The sequence below is a fragment of the Sciurus vulgaris genome (genome assembly GCF_902686455.1).
Source record: "Sciurus vulgaris genome assembly, chromosome: 10".
Taxonomy (NCBI): domain Eukaryota; kingdom Metazoa; phylum Chordata; class Mammalia; order Rodentia; family Sciuridae; genus Sciurus; species Sciurus vulgaris.
In genome coordinates this window covers 101,444,978-101,467,731 of record NC_136470.1, presented here as the reverse complement: position 1 = coordinate 101,467,731, position 22,754 = coordinate 101,444,978, and the positions used below count along the sequence as shown (strand labels likewise).

At 37.2% G+C, this 22,754-nt stretch overlaps 1 protein-coding gene and 1 pseudogene across 4 annotated transcripts in view; both read right to left on the bottom strand.

Moving 5' to 3' along the window:
• PLD1 (phospholipase D1) overlaps nt 1-22,754 on the bottom strand; it is a 209,785-nt gene that overhangs the window by 17,950 nt on the left and 169,081 nt on the right. For all 3 annotated transcript variants that reach the window (XM_079155125.1, XM_079155127.1, XM_079155126.1), the window contains 3 exons: nt 15,350-15,463; nt 13,154-13,203; nt 970-1,104 (listed from right to left, as the gene is read on the bottom strand). In XM_079155125.1, the coding sequence (XP_079011251.1) occupies nt 970-1,104; nt 13,154-13,203; nt 15,350-15,463 (299 nt within the window). The remainder of the gene's footprint in view (nt 1-969; nt 1,105-13,153; nt 13,204-15,349; nt 15,464-22,754) is intronic.
• Nucleotides 8,102-8,724, bottom strand: LOC306670507 (large ribosomal subunit protein uL22-like; annotated as a pseudogene). Its single transcript has one exon. The product of its transcript is annotated as a large ribosomal subunit protein uL22-like (transcript).

The following is a 22,754-nucleotide window of genomic DNA, read 5'->3' as shown; positions in this document are numbered from 1 at the left end:
AGCTGAGAAATTATATTTTATTTAAAACAGATGAGCATTATTCCCAATGGTGGGACCCATCACTTCTCCCAGTAACATGCCTTCGCCCCCCTGAGCTCATTCATCTGGCTGATTATTAATTCTGTTTCTTATCCTGGTCTTCCAGGGTTCCAGTACCATAATTTCCAAAGGCAAAACAATTCAATGATGGTAAAATGTAAAAGAATAAAACCGAACATCCACCTCTCTAGCTAAGTAGATCTAATGTGGGTAGAATAGACAACCAGTAACTCTCTCCTGAATCTGTCAGCGTGGGGTGAACTTTGGGGAAACCCACTGTGAATTTGTGAAAAGAAAAGACAGTGGACCTCAGTGCAGAATTCAACATATCATGAGAACACAGTCTCTATATCTGCTCCCCCCCATCAACAAAGCTGGCCTGCTCTACACCCTGATTAACGACACCCAAAAAACAGGCATTAGGAAAAATAATGGTAATCATACAGGCAGTAATATTTTAATATTGTTCTGACTTGGACTTTCATGTAACTTGGGATCTGGGGTACTAGTTAGGCGAATATGGTATAAACATATACAAATTACCATGAGGTATTCTTATAACACACTTTCTTTCCACGTGTCTGTCTCTCCCTCCAATTCCAGAATCCTAGGTATTTCAATTCAAAATAAAAATAAGGGAATAACAAAGAATTAACGAGATCAGGCAGATTACTGTCTTCTAGATGAAAATACTGCTTTTGAATACTGTAAGCTGCACACAAATACATTTCATTACGCTGGGTTTCTGAACTTTAGAGATAAAGACAGATCAGAAAGGACAAAAAGAAAACAATTGCTTTAGAAATATTTTAGATGTCACCTTACTGGCTTTCTTTCAATTGCAAAGGAAGTGTGGGAGTAATAGCAAGAAAGACGGAGGCATGGGGTAAGTCAGCTGGCAAGAAACACAACCACAGACCACATACTTACCAATAATGACTGTGTTATCGTCAGCAATTAACAACTTGCTGTGGACATAGATAAGCTCAGTGACCAGGTTTCCTTCGAGCTCTGCATGTGTTCTAAGACCACAGAATGAAATATAATTTATCCACTGATTACCAACTGAAAATTAAAAAAGAAATTACTAAAATTAATATGACCATGCTCTAAAAAGGAACTTTAAATTTTACTGTTTCTCAAAACAAATATACTAGCTAAACATGTTGTTTAGAATATACTGTATTTGTGTGTGTGTGTGTGTGTGTGTGTGTAAATACTACTTCAGAATTCACCCAGGATATACTTTTACTATCTGAGGAGTTTTATATTGTTAATCTGGGTGGCTATACATTTTACAAAATTATATTGAAGGGGCAATTCAAAACTACATTCAAACATCAGTTTTTTATTATGATGATATGTTGAAGAGTGATGGTTTGGTGAAGAGTGATGGTTAAAACTGAGGCAGGACAGATAACCCAAGATTTGGTGTGACATTTGTTTCTTTCTTGGTTGACACCTGCTGCAGTTCAATCCAAGGCAAGGTATGTGCCCAAACATACATTTGCAGCATGTTCCACCCTAAGCAGCTGTTAAATTTTACTGACTTGGAGCAAATAAAAATGTTGGCAATTTAAATATCCTCCCTCTTCTAGATCATTCAACTTAAGAACTGGAAGCATTCTCACTACGTGAGACGTAGAGGAATTTTCTTCAGAGCAAGCAGTACCAGGCTTGTACTTGGAAATGCTGCCTTCTCATCTCATCATGTGAGGGCCATTCATGTGATAAGAAAGAATGCACTGCATACCAAGCCAACCTGTAGTCACTACCACGGGGATGAATGTTAGTCACAAGATTTTATGGTGTCTCTTCCACATAGCAGTTATCCTGCACAAGCAAAGTCTGATAATAAAAAAAATGAAATAGAACCAAATTGTCGTGAATTCTAATAGAGAGTATAAGTCTTTTTTCTTGAAAAGAATCTGAAATGTACTAATAGAACCGGTAGTCATTCACATTTCATTTACAGAAGTTTCCATTTATTACTGATGTTTTCCATTTTGCTATTGATGCTATTCAATGTTTGTATTAAGTTTAGATACCCTAGAAAAAAATCCAGTCACAGGTTACAAACAGAGCTTTCTTCATTAACGGATAAGCCTTCCCTTACTTACACAAGTGATCCTACATAGTTGTGTGTGGCAAGAGCTGATGTGTTGGGATACTAGTGCATCACAGGTAGGAGAGGCATTTCCAAAAAGTTCAGTGTAAATGAGTTCTTTGTAGATCAATTTCTTTCTCTGAGTGTTAGTGTTACATTGGAAAGATGCTTCATCCGAAGCAGCACCTCCTCTTTGAAGTTTCCTCTTTTCCAGGAAGGCAAAGCATTTCCTCTTTGAAGACCCTCATGCCCATAAAATGCCTGGAAAATATTTCCACTACAATAGGTAGTTTTTACAAATATTTATATATGCCTCTATTTCTCTTACAACAGTACAGGAACTGGTCTGACACAGCTTGGTATGCTCATCCTTGTAAGTGCTAAGAAAAGCTGAATAAATGAGAGAAGGGATCAGTGGGTAAATATTCAAGTGGCAGATAAAAATTCAGCTTTGGATTTTTCTGTACCATCTACAGCTGGCTTTTAACCTAAAATCTAAAATGTTAATACACAAACCGACTTTTCAAAGGAACCATGGAACAAATTCTTTGCTAAAATAAGTAATTTTTTTGCAGTAATTTCCCATTTAAAAAGATCACAGTGAACAACATAGGAGACCAGGAGTTTTTGGTATGCATAAGAACCATCTCTGTGGGACTTATTAAAATCAGATTCCTGTGATACTGCACAAAATTTTGATTCAGCAAAAATCATCAGTAAGTGCCCTAGAGGACACTATCTTTGAATGACCCTGCCACTGAGCTTTGATATTTATAGATTTAAGATTAGTAGAGCACATTAAGAAAATAATACACCATGACCAAGTGAGATACATTCCAGAGACACAGGTCTGCTCAACATGAGGAAGTACATTAATATATCTATCTTCCTTTGACTAATCTAGGGAGAAGATCATATAATCATCTCAACAGATGCTAAAAACCTTTTGAGACAACTTGGCATAAAAATAGTGAAGTAGAAAATGATGTATACATACTGATATACTTTAAAATGAATAATACATATAATAGATGTATATGCGTGTGTGTTATATATGATCAATACAATTTAATTTTGCCTTGGAAGCATCAGTTAACATAGCTAGCTAGTCAGAAGAAATCATGTAAGAAAGTAATCACTTATTTGCAGATGTGATCATAGTATACCTGGAGAACCAATGATAAAATGATCTTAAACAATGAAATAATTAATTATGATAACAGGCATAAATTAACATATAGAAACCAATAGCCTTCATACCTACAAATGATAACCATTTAGAGAATCACAGACAGAACTCCATTTATATTGGTACCTAAGAAGATAAAATACTTAAAGATAAATTGAACAGGATACGTGCAAAAATTTAGGAAGAAAAATTTAAAACACTATCAAGATACAAGAGTAGACAAATGCAAAGATACTCCTTGTTCTGGGATAGAATGATTCAACACTGAAAGATGTTGACTTTTCCCAGGTTCATTTAAATATTTAAGGTGATCTCAATAAAAATACCAACATTTTTAATGGGGTTAGGCAATCTGCTATCATAGCCACCAGAAAACAAAACCTGTCTTTCTCTTTTGCTTAAATAAAATTAGTAAGACAGTTGGTAAAATTTCAGTAAGGGCTACAAACTAGATAATAGTATTTTATCAATGTTAATTTCATTTATTTCAGTAATTGAACTATAGTTGCTTAGGAAAGCGTCCTTGTTTTCTCAGAAACACAGTATTTAAGGTAAAGGAGCATCCTCGCTACAACTTATTCCAAAATGGCGCAGAGTAAAAGAAGAAACCATAATCCTGTCAAGGTATTGATCTATTGAGAGAAAGCAATAGAGCAAAGGGCTGGAAGCTAACTTTTGGGAAATCAGGATGAAGAGTATATGGGAGTCCTGGAAACTGCTCTACAAGTCCAAAATTATTTCAAAATTAATTTTTTAAGATTAGTAATACTGATTAGCTGTTAGTAACCTGAAGCTCTAAGACATGTTGTAGTGTGTAGTTTTCTAAAGCACAGGGATACACCATTCCCCAGGAAGCCTGGAAAGCATTGGTAAAGTACCAGAGGCCACCCCGTCTGCAGTCCAGGCTTACCTCCCACTCCCCTGTGCCTACACAATAACTCTGATGCAGTGATAAAACCTTTATTTCTTTGTAGAAAATGGCCCTCAGTTGAAAGCTAGCAGTCCCAGCAACAAGATCTAAAAGAAAGGTAATGGCTGCTAGACAGGAAGTGGACATTTTGGCCTGTAAAATGCAAGGAGGAAACCCAGCTGTGGCATGAAGGAATTTACTGCATGCTCTCTGTGGACAGAAGAAAAAAGAAAATTGAGAACTAGTACTTTCCTGTGTAAAGAAAACTGGCTCCACATGGAACAGGTACAAAGTTGGTGATGCTAACTTGTGTTTTAAGGAGATCATGGGGAAACAAGTGCCTTTGGAAGAGAATGCTTGCAACGGATGGAGAAGAATCAGGGATACATCCAAATAATTAATCTTGGAGATATTTGAGAATTTGGAGACTCATACAGGTCCCAGAACATAACTGTTATTAACACTGGTGTACATGAAAACTCTTGATGTTTACAAGGAAATTTTGTGAAAGGACATCAAAAGTGATTACAGGCTTGTGGCACTCAGTGTATGTACATTTATAATCCTGATTTAATACCTCTGGCCTTTGTATTACATTATATTAACTTGGCTGCTAAAATGTTGTAATTCACAACAATTATAAAAGTGGTAAAGAAATGATTTAAACTAAACATTAAATCCCCGAGTCTGGAGTATCAGATAATTATACACTAACAGCTACTGGATTTCTTTCCAGGAATTTTAACATATTCACAGCAGCTGTTTTGTTATTCTAAATAGTTGAAACAGTACAGAATGCCATTTCTCTATCCAATTAGAGATTAGCTAGTTCATGTCTTTAAAACCCACTACACATTTACAAAAACAAAACCAATAATATAAGCTTGTACTTCAAAAAGGGGCATTATGTAATTAATCTTTTCTGTGTTTAGAATATGAACGTTTTCCCACTGAGATGACTTCTTTTGACTTGCTCCCAGGGTTCTTGGAAACCTCTTCACAAGCGGGCTTACCACTGAACTTGAGTCTTATGTTAAAATCCAATTTATTTCCCCTGAGTAGCAAAGGCAGGAAAAGGGTCCAGAGCCAAAGAAAATACTTTATAATAAGCCTAGGACATTTTTATGACTGAGAAACTAAATAATAAGCTTGTTTTGATTTTTTTATTCTCCTATAACCTCACTTTTGCATTTTTACAAGCCACTACCACCCAGCACCGAATGGCTTTCCCAATTCCACTTTATCAATATATCTTTTATTCATTTACTCATTCACTCTCATTTAAACAGAAATAGAAATGATGTTCTTCTCTGTCTGGCAACAATTATTACACAACATGTGGAAAGTATTTGTCATTGGTGGTGTACATATCTTATGTCTCAAGTTGTTTTCTAAGGTTTTGTGGATTGAGCAACCCATCAGTGAAAAATTACTAAACACTGAACACCAAGTGATGTATGTGTGTTTGCATAAAAAAATACACATGTACTGAAAGTTTAAGTCTTTGTTTCAAAAGCTTCTGAAAATTTGTAAATTTTATAAAAAAATTATACCATAAAATTCATTCTTTTAAAATGTAACATTTGAGCTGGGGTTGCTGCTCAGTAATACAGTGTTTGCCTAGCATGTGTGAGGTCCTGATCTTGAGCCCTAGTGTTGCAAAAAATAAAATAAAACTTACAATTCAGTACACACACACACACATGCACACACACAAAAGGTATATTCACCAAGCTGTGCAATCATCAATGCTTCCTAATTTTAAAACATTTTGTTACCCCCCCTCCAAATGCCCCTTTTATTAGCATTCATTCGTATTCATTCTCTCCCCAGACACTGGCAACCATGAATCTACTTCCTATTTCCATGGATTTGTCTATTTAAGATATTTCATAAATATGGAATCATATACTATGTGGCCTTTTGTGCCTGGCTTCTTTCACTTACTGTAATGCTTTCTAGGTTGATTCATAAGATAGACTGTATCCATACATTTCTTTTTTACGCCTAAATAACACGGTAGGATTATTATTATAGAAAAACCACATTTTGCTTATATAATCATCAGTTAGTGGAGTGGACATTGGATTGTTTTCACTTTGGCTATTCTGAATAATACTGCTGTTGTGACCATCGATGTAAGTTTTGTGTGAATGTGTGATTTTGATACTCTAGAGCATATACTTAAGAGAGCTGTTGTGTGATAAGCCATCTATGTTTAATTTTTGAGGAGCCACCAAAATATTTTCCAAAGAGGACGCAGCATTTTTCCTTCCCAACAATAATGTATGAAGGTTCTACTATTTCCATGCCCACGCCAAGATTTTATTATTATTTTAACCATCCCAGTGGATATGAAGGGGTGGAATTCTCACTGTGGTTTTGATTAGAATCTCCCTAGTGATATTAGTCTATTTTCATTTGTTTGTTGGCCATCTATATATCTTCTTTTAAAAAGGTCAATTTAGATCTTTTTCCATTTTAAAAATTATTTTTTCTTTTTATTATTGAATTTTAAGAATTCCTTATATGTTCTAGATACTAATCCCTTATCATATACCTCATTTGCAAACATTTCTTACCATTTCATTTTCTTTTTTTTTTTTTTTGCAGTGCTGGGGATAGAACCCAGGACCTTGTGCATGCAAGGCAAGCACTCTACCAACTGAGCTATCTCCCTAGCCCCATTTCATTTTCATAACAGTGTTCATTAGAGCACAGAAGCTCTTGTGTTGGATTTATATTTGCTTGGGCTTTTGGTAAAAAAAAAAAAAAAAAAATCTAAGAAACCATTGCTTAACCAAGGTTAAAATTATTTCTGCCTTTTCTTCTAGGAGATTTGAAATTTTAGGTTCTTGATTCATTTTGAATTAATTTTTATATATTGTGTGAGGTATTCAGCTTCCCTCTCTGTTTTGCATGCAAATTTTCAGTTGTTCCAGTAGTTTGTTGAAAAAAACAATTCTTTCTCAAAAAAAGAAAAAAAAAAAACCACTATTTGTTCTCCAATGAATTGTCTTGATACCCTTGTTGAAATCAATTAACCATAAACAAAATGTTTATTTCTGAAGTCTCAATTCAAGTCCATTGATCTAGATGTGTAATCTTATATCAATAATATACTGTCTTTACTACTTTCCGTAAGCTTGTAGGAAATTTTTGAAATCAAAAGTGAGTTTTCCAATTTGTTCTTACAGTTGTTTTGGCTATGCCAAAAATGCCTTGAAATTCCATATAAATGTGATTTTGATAGGGATGGTGTTGAATCTACAGATCAATTTGGAGAGTACTGCTATCTTAACAATGTTAGGTCTTCTAATCTATTAACAGAAATATCTACTTATTTAAATCTTCCTTAATTTCTTTCAGTAAAATTTTATAATTTCTAGTACACAAAGTTTTGATTACTTTTGTTAAATTTACTCCTTAGTAATTTATTCTTCTGATGCTACTGTAAATTGAACTGTTTTCATAATTTCATTTTCAGTTAATTTGCCTGATTATAGAAAAGTTGCAACATAGTTAGACTAATTGATTATCTTTAATTGTATATGTATGTGTGAATTCATTAGAATTTTTCTGCATATGAGTATATAATCTGTTAAAATATTGTTTTACTTCTTTTGTTCCTCCCTATCCCTTTTTTAGAATTTGCTTTTCTTGTCCAATTGCTTTGGCTAAAACTTACATTTTAATGTTTGATAAGACTGGCCATTCTCATCTTTGATCACAGGGAGAAAGCGTTCAGTCTTTCTCCATTTATGTATGATACTTGCTCTTGGTATTTGAATATATCCTTTATGAGGTTGAAGCAGTTCCTATCCATTACTAGGTTTTTTTTTTTTTTTAACTTAAGACAACCAACATTCTTTTATTTTATTTGCATTTATTTTATGCTGAATTTATTCCCGTGCCATAAGTTTTTGTTTCTTTAGTTTCTTCTGGGATATCTTTTTCTTCTGTGCAACCTCCTCTTCTGGTTTAGGAACAATCTGTTCCTTTTCAGTGAGGATCATCTCGATGTGGCGGGGGAACTCATGTATGGGTTAATCCGACCATGAGCTCTGTAAGTACGGCGGCACATCTTGGGTGCTTTGTTCACCTGGATATGTTCAATGACCAGAGAATCTACGTCTAAACCCTTAAGTTCAGCATTACTCTCTGCATTTTTAAGCATATGCAGCAAAAATTCAGCACTCTTTTTGGGCCACCGTCCCTGTGTCCAGCCCCACTGTTTGGCCTGGGCACACCTACCAACTCCACCACTGTAACGCCGGAATGGCACACATTGCTTCTTTAAAGTGACATCCTTCAGGTACTTGGTAGCTTTTCGAATATGCATACCCTTGATGGCCTGCGCAGTTTCACGGGTGTTCTTAAAGTGAACGTGAAGATTTGAACCTCTTGATTTGCATGACTTTGTGGGGTTTTCTGGGTCAAGAGAGTAGCGGACCATTTTCACAGATCACCTGAGGCTGCTTACAGGAAGAGGACAGGTTGTTTTCTTAATTATTTGTTTTTCATCATGAAAGAATTTTGGATTTTGTCAAATGCTTTTTCTGTGTCTAATGAATGGTCATGGTGGTGTCTGTCCTTTATTCTGTTAACATTGTATACTATAATGAATTACTTTCAGATGCAAAACCAACCATTCTTAGGATAAATCCCATTTGGTCATGATTCATAATCCTTTTTATATTGCTTGATTCAGCTTAATAATAGTTTACTGTGAAGTTCTGTGTTTGTATCATAGGAATATTTGTTCCCGTCTTTCCTTTTTCATGATGATTTTGGTTTTGGAATTAGGGCAATACTTGTCTATGTTTTTAGGGATAAGTTTATGAAGCATGAGTATTGATTCTTTTATGGATGGTAGAAATCACCAGCAAAACTGTCTGAGTCTGAGCTTTGTAGAAACATGTTAATTGGGAAGTCAATTTTTTCCTTGTTTTAGGTCTATTTGGAGTTTCAATTAGTTCTGGAATTAGTTTTGGTAGTTTGTGTCTGTGGTGGTTAGTTCTATATATTATCTTGTTTGGTCAAGGGTGCTCAGATTAAATATTGTTTTTGGGTGTGTCTGTGAGAGGGTTTCAGATTAGCATTGAAGTTAGTAAACTCATTAAAGTAAATTCAACCCATTGAACAGAACAACGGGCAGATGAAGGAGGAATTCACTCCTTTTGCTTTCTGCCTGCCTACGTTAGCTGGGATGTTGGCCTTTGCTCTTGGACTGGGATTTACACCATTGGCCCCTCTGGCTCTCAGGTATCCAGACTTGGACTGAAATCACACCAAAGGCTTTCAGGGTCTTCCAGTCCACAGACAGCAGACTGTGGGACTTTTCAGCTTCCATAATCATGTAAGCCCATTCTTCACAACACCTCCCCTCCTCTCTCTATATACACACACACACCCTCACACTCTTTCTCCCCGTTCAGTTTCTCTAGAGAACTCCAGCTAATACAGTGTCTTCAGAGGAACTTTTCCATCTATTTAAGTTAACTAATTTGTTGGCATACAATGATTCAGAATATTCTCTTATACTTTGTTTTATTTTTGTGAGATCTACTGATCTTACAAAATTATTTCCTGATTTAGATAAGTTGAATTTTCTTTTTTGCTTAGTCTAAAGATTTGCCAACTTTGGTAATTTTTTCAAAGAATCAATTTTTGGTTTTGCTGATTTTCTCTATTGTTTTTCTATTTTCTTTTTTTGTCTTCTGTCCAATCTCCATTATTTCTTCCATTCTGCTTGCTTTGGATTTAGTTTGCTCTTCTTTATGTAGTTTCTTAAGATGTGGGATTAGGTTAGTGAGGTTTTTCTTCCCTTTAAGGTAAATGTTTATAGGTACAAATTTCCTCTAAGACTTGCTTTAACTATGTCTCAGTTTTGATATGTTTTCATTCACCGCAAAATATTTCTGACTCTACTTTGTAAAATCTTCAATTCTTTCATTATTTAGAAGTGTGTTATTCTCCACTATTTGTAAATTTCTGTTAGTTGTTTATAATTTCATTCCACTGGGGCCTGAGAATACACTTTATGTGATTTTTAAAATTCCTGGAACCAATGAGTCTCTTCTCCTACATTTTACTGAGGGGCTGTGAGGGGGGCATGCATATTACAATTCTGCCTTGGGCTTCACTTTCTCTTTGTACTGGAGCCTCAAGGACAGTCAGAGCTGAGAGTTTAGAGTTTTCTCAGTCTTTCCTGAGCATGGGCACAGCCTTGGGCATGCACACAGCTCCACACATATGAACAGCCTTTTAGATTCCCAGAGCGCTCAGAGCTTCCCGATGCCCACTATGGGATTCTCCTTCCCCAGGTTTCCCTTTTAAGTTCTGTAGTCAGCTTCTTGTTTGCTCAACTGTAATCACTGCCTCAGGCAGCTGTGATGTTAAAATAATTGTTGTTGCTCGTTTTGATAAGTATCTAGGCCAAAGGTTACCGGCACTGAGCACATTGAACCAGGTGAAATAAACCTAAGTCCTTTGAATGGTAGTGTGAAGGGCACTTCCAGGCAGGTCAATCAATGACAGTGCTCTGAGGATGTCAGGGGATGGGAGATGAGCCCCCGCCCGGCTCGATTCACAACTAACCTAGGTGCCCTTCACCTGTACGCCTCGGTGGAGGAGCTGTTGGTTCTGAAGACAGCTGTGGAGTTGAGAAGGGGAGGGTATAGGGCAAGTAAAAATGCCTCTGAGCTTGCTGTTTTTACCAAGATGCAGCTGTTTTTCCTGAATAAACACCCTTGGATGGTTACAAGCTTTTAGTTAACTTTCAGGATCTGAAAAGTTGATTGCAAAGATTTCGGTTATGTTTTTGTTGCTTTTATGGAGGAGCATATTTTTGGTTTTTACTCTGCCCTTCCTGCTGATGTGTTGATTTCAGAATTTTAAGTCAGGAAATATTGGGAAGGTCCAAGGTTTTCTCCCCAGGTTCCAATACATCATACAGTGTCCACATTTCGGAGGCTGCCAGTGTAAGACACAACCCCCCTCAAAGTTCAGTTAAGGTTTATATGTCTCTGGAGGTCACATCACAGGGCATCACATGATCATGATGGCTCCTTTAGTCTTCCAGACCTCCCTTGTGGCATCTCCACACTCTCAAGTGAGTGAGGTTGAAACACTTAGAATTATCTGGCTCCTCCCTTACTCTGCCCCCATTCACCTGCAGTCTTTATCCACAAGCCCCTCTTTTCCATCGCAGCATTATCTCTTGCCTGTAACAGTCCCCTTTACACACCCCTCAAAGGCAGCGAGACCTCATAAAAACATCACTTTGATGAACTCGCCTCTTGTCTTTTGCACGGCCATCGAGGTTTTCATAATTGAGACCCAACCTGATCTAGACATCAGATAAGTTGGGTTCTGACTCCAATTCAGTTCTCTAAGATCTTTTTTACCTATTGCACAAACTTGCAGAACATTATTGAACATCAATTATGGGATGAACTTAGAGTTAGTTCAAGGAGATATAAATAAGTAAACCCCCTGCAATATAATGTAGTAGAAAACTGTATATAAGGATCAATTAAAAAGATATCTGGCCAGGTGTGGTGACACACACCTGTAATCCCAGCAGCTGGGGAGGCGGAGGCAGGAGGATCAACGGTTCAAAGCCAGTTTCAGCAAAAAGTGAGGCACTAAGCAACTCTGTGAGACCCTGTCTCTAAATAAAATACAAAATAGGGCTGGGGATGTGGCTCAGTGGTTGAGTGACCTAAGTTCAATTCCTGGTACAAAAAAAAAAAAAAAAAAAAGACATCTGAATTCCTCAGAAAACTTGGAATGGAACCATCATTTGTCCCAGTTATCCCACTCCTTGAATATACCCAAAGGACTTAAAATCAGCATACTACAGTGATGCGGCCACATCAATGTTTATAGCAGCTCAATTCACAATAGCTTAGCTAGGTGTCCTTCAACAGATGAATGGATAAAGAAAATGTGGTACATATACACAATGGAATATAACTTAGCCATAAACAAGAATAAAATTATAGCTTTTGCCTATAAATGGATGGAACTGAAGAATATGCTAAGTAAGCCAATCCCAAAAAACCAAAGGCCAATGTTCACTCTGATAGGTGGATGCTGACTCACAATAGGTGGGAGGAGGGGGATGGAGTTTCACCAGATTGGACAGGGAGAGTGAGGGGAAGGGAGATGGGATGGGAATGAAAAAGACAATAGAATCAATCAGACATAACTTTCCTATGTTCATATATGAATATACAACCAGTGGTAATTCCAAATCATGTATGACCACAAAAATGGGAAGTTATACTTCATGTATGTGTGATATGTCAAAATAGATTCTACTGTCATATATAACTAAAAAGAACAAATAAAAAATTTTAAAAAAGGAGACATCTGAAAATGTGCCTTTCAAAAGTAGGCTCTCTTTGCTAAATACAAGAACATGTTGTGAGAACCCCCGGGACTTCTGCTGCATACATCAGAAGCACTGAATATCTCTTGACCTTGTGGCACTTATTTCCTCCACTTTAAAGGAGGAGTGACCCTTGTTCTGCTTATTCTCCAAGACTGCAGTAGAGAGTGAGCAAAAAACTCAAGCACGGTCTTTGAGAAGTGCCTTAAAATTTCAGTTATTATTAAAGCAATTACTATAAATAAACAAATAAAATTATACACTCTCATTTTTTATTACTATGCATCTCAAGTCTCAAGCGCCTGCATTTGAACATCGGTCTGGGCAAGTTAATGAAAATAAATAATTGACCTCAGCCGAGCATTTTGTAGAGAAATTTTTGTGAGTAGAATTCTATAGGCACTGTGAAGGCATTCATGATTACTGATGGTTCATCTTCACACCTAACCTTACTGATACCTCCATACTTCACAAAAACAATCCTGGGGGAAAAGAGGAGCAGTTACTTACGCTCTGTTTTTAACTGTCCAAGGATGGAATTTTCTCCTCTGCACATGGTTCTGAAAATATGTAAAGAAATAATTATGGAGGTTTTAAAACAACCAATTTCAACTGCAGTATGTGTGGGTATAATACCAATCCAAGTACCAACAAGTGTTTCTATGAGAAGCTGCTTACAGTTGAAAAGTTAAACACACATGAATATCACTTTTATAATATTACTAATGGGACAAAGCAGTTTTGAGGTGGAAAAATGGAAAAGTTATAAAATTAATGTTAAGATTTCACAAAGAAAAGCTATTTTTAAAAAGTCAGGCTATAAATGAACTTTACCTCTTCTAAATTTAGTGACAGAAAAGATAAATCTAGAATGCCTGAATAGATAAGAATACTTACAGTATCACATTGCTTTCAAGGTGAAAAGTTCAAACCATTGGCAGAGTAATTTGGGAATTAAGCAAACTATTACACTGCGTTGTCTCCATAAAGTCAACCAAAACCCCTTAAACGTAAAAACAAATCTAGATTCAACTAACTCTGCTAATGATTTTGTTTCTCAAGATTCTGATAACAGTTGATGAATTACAAAGACTGAAAAAAAATTCTATGCTCCATCTGCTTGCTCTACGAAAGTAATTAAAAATGCTGATATTATTAAAGATGATGCCAGCAAATAGAGATGTTTTTGCATAATAAAAGGTTATAGTCTGGGTTCTGAACAAAAGCCAAACATGTATTTCATTCAGCTGGTTCAAACTCAAGAAAACAGTCGTAGGAAATAATTACGACTGACAATATTCCAAAAATAATATTAGAATGGCAAATGAAGCAGATGAAATTCAATTAAACATTATGTCAGTGACTTAAATACTTGAAAAGCTTTATGTGTCATGCTCTAAATCAGATAACATTAGAAATGGGCAAATCTTCAAACCAAGTAGATAGACCCAAACAGTTCAAATTCTCTCATACTATAACTAGGCAAAATTACCCTAGGGGAAACAGAAAAATCCTTTCTTATGACCCTGGGTGACAGATGTAATGGCAAAAAACTCAATGAGAAACAAGATGATTTAAAAAGAATTTCAACTCCTATGGTACATTCAGATGGCACCTGCAGATCCTGCAAGGGTACTTCTGGGGAGGGTCCCAAGCAGGAGGGCGCCTGCGCTCCCACGTCAATTTAACTTATACTTTCTTGGATTTACAAAGCCAGGGTCCTGTGTAAGGTCTTCTTTGCCCCTTCCAACTCTCCAGAAGGTATGACTAGAAAGAAAAGAAGCTACAGGCAGCTTGAAAATACAAGAGCTTTTAAAGAAAACACCCAGGTTCTAGTCTTTGCTGTGACTTATTACCAGGGTGATCCATCTTGTGTGGGTCTCTTCTTTCTATCAGAGCTCATAGCCAGGAGCCAGATTCACATCCAGGGCTGTCCATTCACCTCTTGGTTTCCAATCTCTTTTCCAGTTAAGTGACCCAAGGAGAGGATCAGGGCTGCTCTCTGTCACCTTCTATGCTGCCCAGTCCTGGGTACCACCCCAACCATTTTGCAATGCTCTATCGGCCAAGGCCAAAACCTCAGGAGGACCTAAGTGTCCCTCTTAGAGTGAATATAGAAACTTGGATTTTCAAAATACCAAATATAGTAGTCACCACATTCTCTAGACTTTTAACAGAGATATGGTAGGTGGAGAAAATAGAATTGAAATTCCTAAAGACAGAAATTTCCATTTTCTAAGAGGTTATTATTACCAACTTTCCTGGGAGACTTGCTACATAACCAAATGCACTCAAATCATACAATTTTAGGTATTTAATTTTCTGGTTTTTCTCTATTTACTGAAAAAATATGGCTTAAAGAGAATGTTTAACCAATATCTCATATATGAAATATATATTATCTAATATATATAATATATAATATATAATATAATATATATCATATATAATATATATATGAAAAGGATTAATATTTTAGTTCTCATACACTTACTATGTATCCTAAGCCCACCATGTACAATTTTAGGCTCTGTTTGAATTTTATCAACTAGTAAACAGGCTGTAAGATCTGAAGGTAAGATGGTGTCCATTTGTTCACTGTTCCCCTGAACGAATGTGAAGAACACCACCATCTCCAGCACCCTTCACAGCATCCAAGTGCAGAGTGACTGAAAGCTCAAAACGGACCACTGAGAGTTCTGGCACCTGTAGTTGAAGTGCATTATTGCCTGCAGAGCGTTTCCTCCACCCGTTGAAATGTCTCCTTCAAACCCTGGCAGAAGAGGTATCACGACGTACACTCGGTATCTCTGGCCTTCCCTGCAAAATCAGATGCACAGAAATTCATTAAAAAAAAAAAAAAAAAAGACAAAGTACAGTTGAAAATGACAGCCAAGCAGTTCATATTTGTTAAGAGGGTGAGTGAAATGGCTTCCCGAAATCATTCTACACGATCAGGACCCGGAGGTGCTGTTGGACTGGAAAAAAAGAGTTGCGTCCATGCTACTCATCTGTAACCTGAAGGCTATGCTGAATTTGGCTGTAAGGTGGGAGTTCTAGCCAATGCTCTCCACAGCATAATCCTTTGTAGGGCAAAATTTAGTGTAAGAAAGACTTGCTTGATATCAGAAGGTTTAAGAAATGACTGTCTTCCAAATTAACAAGTGAATTACAACTCTGCATAGGAGTCATCTCTTTTAAAACCCCCTGCTAGTAGTGCACTCCTGTAATCCCAGGCGTTTGGGAGGCTGAGGCTAATTCTTCTGAATTAGAAGTTCAAAGCCAGCCTCAGCAACCTAGCAAGACCCTAAGTAACTCAGCAAGACCCTGTCTCTAAACAAAATATAAGAAAGGGCTGGGATCAGTGGGGTAAGCCCTCCGGGTTCAATTCCCAGTACCAACAACAACAACAAAAGCAAAAAGCCTCTGTCACCTCTAATGGGTGGAATCACAGACTCTGAGACAGAGTCTGTGTTTCTCCTTTAGTATCAAAGCAATAAAACTTCTTTTTCTCTTTTCTAAAAAAAAAAAAAAAAAAAAAAAAAAAAAAAAAGAAAGAAAGAAAAGAAAAGAAAAAGAGAAGAAAAAGAACTTGTTTCCATTCCATGGAAGTGGGGGATGGGGAGTGGATTATAACCAAGTTTAGAAAAAGATATTATTAAAATATACATAGTATTTAACTCACATCCTGGCAAACAGCAGATATTCAGTTTATATTTGTCAATTAACTGAATTTCCACAGTATATTTTCCAAGGTAGAAGTCATCATTGTTAAGGAATGTTGAAGTTCCAGCTGCAAAATGTTACAGCAGGTTCTTTAAGAATTTGGAGCAACTAATGCTTATTTTTAAGTCCCCTGTGCATGTAACACAACATTTTTTGGCCTGTTCTCTCAAATGATTAATGAAATGTTTTCAAGGAAGAGAAATCTACTTAATGATATGACAACTATTTTGACATGCATCCTGAAATCCTGAAATTTGGAAAATTACATTCTTTTTTCTTTTTTAAAGTAAAATGTCTTTATTTCTTAATTTTTAAATTATTTATTTATTTTTGGAAAATTACATTCTTTTCTTTTTGAAGTAGAATGTCTTTATTTTCATTTTTTAAATTTTTTAATTATTTATTTATTTTTGGAAGATTACATTCTAATAGATACCACTTATTGAGAACCCCAAACTGTTACATCCCTGTCTCCCTTTGGAAGATATACAAGAAGAGACACTCTAGGAATATGTGGTGACCCTTGTGCTCTGTGAACCTTGCCCATATGCCTGAGGTCTGTGTTCACCCAGAGAGCTTGAATATGGTTAATTTTCAGGTCTGATCCTAGTTAAACTTTTCAGAATACATAATTTCTAAAGCTCATTTTCTCCTGAACAACTAAATTTTCCTTTTACGTGACTATTACTGCTACTCTGAGGGTTCAGATTTCACAGTGCTGTCTCTGAATGCTGAGGGCATGCAGAACATGAAGTTCAAGTCGGAAATGACTGCCAACAGGACGGAATCTGGAGGCCTGGGAGCTTGTCTGCGGCGCTGAGAAACAAGGAATTTTAAGTAGGTTGTTGCAATGGCCTGGGTTAATCACTAGATGGCAAACATAGTTTGAGTTGGAAAGAAAACATTGAAATAAAATGTAAACTGTTCAAGTTCTCTGCTTGATAGGGGTAAAAGGCACACATTCCTAACTGGCAAAAAGACAGTGGAAAAGAACACAAAGAACACCCAAGCTCTTTTCCCACAGCCAGTACTTAAGGTCCAAATGAATTCAACTGGGCATTTAAGAACTGACACCATCTGGCCTTAGCTGCCCTTCCAGAATCAACCTTCCATACACCCCTCATACCAGTGACGGGAGGCTATGGTCCTTTGCTCAGAGAGGCACCTCCCTACGGATAAGGCATGGATCATCAGCAAACAGCCTTGAATGAACCCCACTTCTTCAAGAGTATCCCAAAGGTCACCTTCTCTGTCAGGTCACCCTGGCTCTTTGGTCAGATTGGCCTCTGTGCTCCCATAGCACAAGGCCAAGAAGTCAAGTCAGCACCCTTCCTGCTTCACCAGCAGGGACATGCACTGCTGCCCAGGCTGTGGGACAAGCTTCTCTGAAGCACAGAAGAAGGTGCACCCGGCTTTCTACTCCAGGCCGCGCCCAGCAGAGCACCCCTGACTGCAGTGTGCACTCAGTTCTGCTGGTCTCAGGAGGACTGGGTCAGGCTGGAAGACTGTATGCTTCTCGGGGAGGAAAGGAGGTTAAGCTTCATGGAACTTTTTTCTTTAAATTGCATTGTATTTGTATTTTGTATTGTGATAAACAATATACAACACAGAATTTGCCATTTTACCCACTTTTCCAGTGTTCCATTAATCTCCAAGGGCCATTAACTGCTTTTGCAATGTTGTATGACCATCACAACCATTTCTAAAACATTTCCATCATCCCAAGCTGAAATTCTGTGACTATTAGATGATAATTCCCCCATTTCCCCTCCCCACAGCCCCTGGTAACCTCAAATTACTTTCTGTCTTTATGGATTTGCCTATTCCAGATTTTGCATATAAGTACAGTCATCCTTGTCCTTTGTGTCTGACTAATTTAACTCGAGAATATTCTCAAGGCCACACAGCATGTCCTTCTTATGTTTGAACAACATTCCATGTTATGTATACAGCACGTTCCCCTGCAGATGGGAATTTGGTCATTTCTACCTTCTGGCTATTGTGAGTAAGGCTGCCATTAATATTGCAGCATAGTATCTGAGTCCTTTTCAGTATGAACTCATGAATGCTGGGTCATTTGGTTACATTATGCTTAGCCTTTTGAGGAACCACCAAATACATGATACTTTCTAATGAGGAACATGTGCTCATAGGATAAAATTTACGATACAGTGAAAAAAAAATTCTCTTTCACCCCTATGTCTCCAGCCCTGTTTAATATAATACATAAGCCTGCTTCCCCTCCCTGAGGGCAACTCCAATTTCCTCCATGTTCTTTTAGAAATAGTCTATGAATTTATAGGCATATATATTCTATCCTTTTACACTAATGTTAAATATTGTAAACACTTTCCTGAATGTTATTTTTATCACTTAACAGTATATGCTGGAACTCCTTCCACATCAGAACATAGTTTTTTAATAGGAACATAGTATGCTACTGTATGTCTGTACCTTAATATTTAAGCCACTCCTCTGTTGGCAGACATTTACATTGTTTCTAATTCTTTTGCTATTTGAAATAACTGCTTTGATATCTATGCTGACTCCTATAAGTCATTTTTCATACTTACTGGAAATCTTAGACATTCATATTGCTATTCTTATACACTTGATCTTTGTGAAGCTGTTTGTAAGACAGTTCCGTTTTATCCTTGTCTTTTAAAAGCAAAAATGTCTTGAAAAATGGAGATCTCATATGTAGAATGTTGAACTACATCCTGTAAAATCTTATAAAACATTCTTGCAAACTGTGGTTCATAAGAATCAGAATATTCACATTTTCTTGTTTTTAGGACTTGTTTAGCTTCATAGCATATCAAGGACTCTGCTATTTATAATGGAGTCATTTACAATTTTCCAAAAGATCTTTTTTTTTTTTTTTTTTTTTTTTTTGGTACTGGGGATTGAACCCAGAGTGCTTAATCACTGAGCCACATCTTTAGCCCTTTTTATTTTGAGACAGTGTCTTGCTAGTTACCTGGGGCCTCGCTAAGTTGCTAAGGCTGGCTTTGAACTTGTGATTCTCTGCCTCAGACTTCCAAGTTGCTGGGATTATAAGCACCACCGTGCTTGGCAAAAAGATGAAAATTTTAATCCACCAAGTCCCAAGTTTTTAATTCCACAGATATTTCAGCAAAATTGCATAGGTACATTAAAATAGGTTGGAAATCATAATCTAGAGCTTATATAGTATTATATTAACATAATTAAATTTAAAATTACATTAATGTTATAATTATATTAACTGTATTATAATTATAATTGTATTCTTATTATATAATTATGGAACATAATTATACATGATATGCCATATTAAGTTTTTATAGGCATTCCACTTCTGGGATGATGGGACAAAATGGGTTAAACTAACCAGCAGAAACTAGATTTTCATAGCTGCTAAAAATAAGTTCTGGAATTTCAAACCACAAAACTGTGGTTGAAGGGAAGCCAGTGAAGAGGACTTTCTGTGTGGCACTATGTTCAGTTTGCCTCCCTGATCCCGTCAGCAGAGTCGCAGCTGCTGGGGTTCTAGTCTCCTGAAACACTGCATCCTCATGGCACTGGGGTTGTGCAAATGACAGTGATCAGCTTAAACTCAGAACCTGAGCCCCTAATGTGCAAAAGTACTTAGGGTCCTAAAAGCAAGACAAGAGCTAGTGGGCGATAAGTCACAAGTAGCTTGCACCAAGCAGGCAACTGCTTCATCCACTTGAGTTTAGAACAATTTTATAAAATTGCACTCTCAGGCTTCTTGTTAAAATACCTTTTTCTTTAGAAATTCACTAGCTCTCATGGTTGCAAGTAAGAGCTGAAAATGAGAAATTAATGTTCAATAACAGATGATTAACTACGATATAGCCACTCACTGGGATGATCATCTTGCAGCCACTAAAACTGACCATGATGATGGCTTAGTAGCAAAATCCTTCTAAGGCTGTGTTAAAAATGGCCCCAATGCAAAGTTATAATGATAAGACAACACAAATGTGGCAGCTAATACTACTCTGAAATACTGAATCATTTCCCGCCCCAGTTCTATGCCTGGGGTTCTGAAGCAGGCATTGAACCAGGCCACAAAGATGTCAACCTCCTAGACTTTGGGAACTAGCAGGAGATTCTCTGAGCTGAAGCTAGAGTGAAAAAGGGTAAGAGTGAGACAGTGTAGAGACTCTATCCTCGAACCTCAAGCAGAGTTCTGCGGAAAACAGAACCCCACTCCCTTTTAAACCTGAGCACATGAGAACCAGGAGAAGCTGCACCTTTCTTCCAAGTGAATCCTAGAGAAAATCAAGAGTACAGCCCACCAGCCCATGTGATTTGGCAGCATAGAGGGGATGGGGCAGAAAGGCAGCTCTGAAAGGAGAAGGTGGAGTCCTTGAGTGACATTAAGCAGATGCCAGAATCAACCTGAGAAATCAGTGCTAAGATCTGACAGCCCCTTCCAGAGATCCACTGCTCCTTAATATCTACACCAAGGGTCGGGGTGAGGAGGGTGGGGAGGCAGTGGAAGCACCCTCACTGATAGAATGTGGAGCAGAAATAATGAGAAATCACTGAATTTGGCCACATGTATCAGAAAATGCCTAAACTAAGTTTCCTCCTATTGTGTGGAAATGGGGTCTGAGCTGGAAATTCATGTGAGTTATAGGGTGGCGGGAAAGAGGTGATTCAATAGAAAATGGAAATGTGTATATTAACATGGACAAAAAAGAAGACAGAAAAACAAAGTGTTATTTTAGGGTGGTTATTGTGTGGAATTTTTAAAATTAATATTTTTCTAAGTATTGTGATTGTTGTAATGCTGCCTATACCTTTAAAAGCAGAGAACCAATTTCCCATGTAGATGGGTCATTGTGGTGACAGGCCTCTATGTCCCTTTCTTGGTGTCTCCTGTCAAACCCCCTCCTCCTTCACCCCCATATCCCTGTGCAGCATGAATAGCAGTGAGGAGAAGCTGGATCCACTTACAATTGAGTCTCAGGATTTGTAAGAAGACCCCAAGGGAGCTTAATGTGTCTAAGACCTTTTTTTTTGAGAATTAAGATTTATAGATCATATTTCATTACTGTAAACTCCAAGAGCTGCCATAAATTCTCTCATTATTGTGGATGTTACAGCAATGAAGGCCTTCGGGAAATCAGAATAACTGGATGAGGCTTTTCTCTTGGGAGAACTTAATACCATGGTGGTATCAGTTATGTTGGACTTGGATCTGTGGTTTGGGACATAACCCTTTTATTTTGTGATTGGCAAATCTTTCAAAATGCAGTAAGTCTTTCTGGGTTTCAGCGTTCTCATCTGTACATGAGGGAGTTGGCTGAAACCATGGCTAGTCCACTAGAAACGCTGGCCTCATTTAGCACTGACTTTACCTATTAAATGTGTGACTTTAGAGACTATGATGTATTATATGTTGTGCACAGACACAAAGAATTTCCTTCACTGTTTGTCTTTTGAAAATGGCAAGTTTTCGAGTGTAAGAATGTCGGGGATGCTGGGTTGGTCCAGCATGCTTGACTTAGGCTTCCCTCTGGACTTGATGACCTTTGGCAGGCATATCACTAGTGGCCCTCGAATAAGATTCTGCAAAACCCTCTATGAAGCCCAGCTGGCCCAGCTGTTCTCATCCTCTCCTTTCTCAGAGAGTTCCTCCCTTCCTTCTCTCTCTGCCAGAGCACGTGCTCAGCTCAGAAGCACTGCTGGGCCCTGCCCTGTGACCATTTCTACATCTCTCTCTGCTGAGATGACCATTTGTATAACTTTTGGAATAGAATACAAGCAATTAAGTGATCTAAATCAAAAGTTCTCCTGTCATGATCTGCTGTCATCTGTGCCCCAATGTAACCTCTTCCTCAGGAACGTTATCAGAGCTTAGAAGATATCCCACAAGAAAAAAATGTGAAGTTAACAACTGGCAGAGTTAAGATGTTTTTTATTCTTTTTATAATAACTACAGTTTAAATTTCTTTAAGACAGTGCTTCTGCAACATGCCCAACATGCCCTTTTAGTTTGGAACAAAATTATAGGATGTGAAAATTGTAGAATATAGATGTTCTTTAAAAGTAAGAAATTTTTTTAATCTATCAAGCAATTACTTTAACAAATAAAACATTTATCTGATTTTAAAATTTTAACATTAAATATCTCTCACAGAAGCTTAACATTAGAGAATTTCTACTTCCCAAGACAGGAAAGAAGGTGTTTTTTTTTTTTTTTTTCCCCAGACTTAGAAGTGAAGAGTATAAACTGAAAACCTAGTTTGTGTGCTAGCTGCTCCCATTCAATAGCCATATGACTGGGGGAAGTTAAACCTCACGTGGCCTCAGCTAACTCATCTTAGAACGCGGATAATTCTGCATCCAACCTTCATTCAAGATTAGA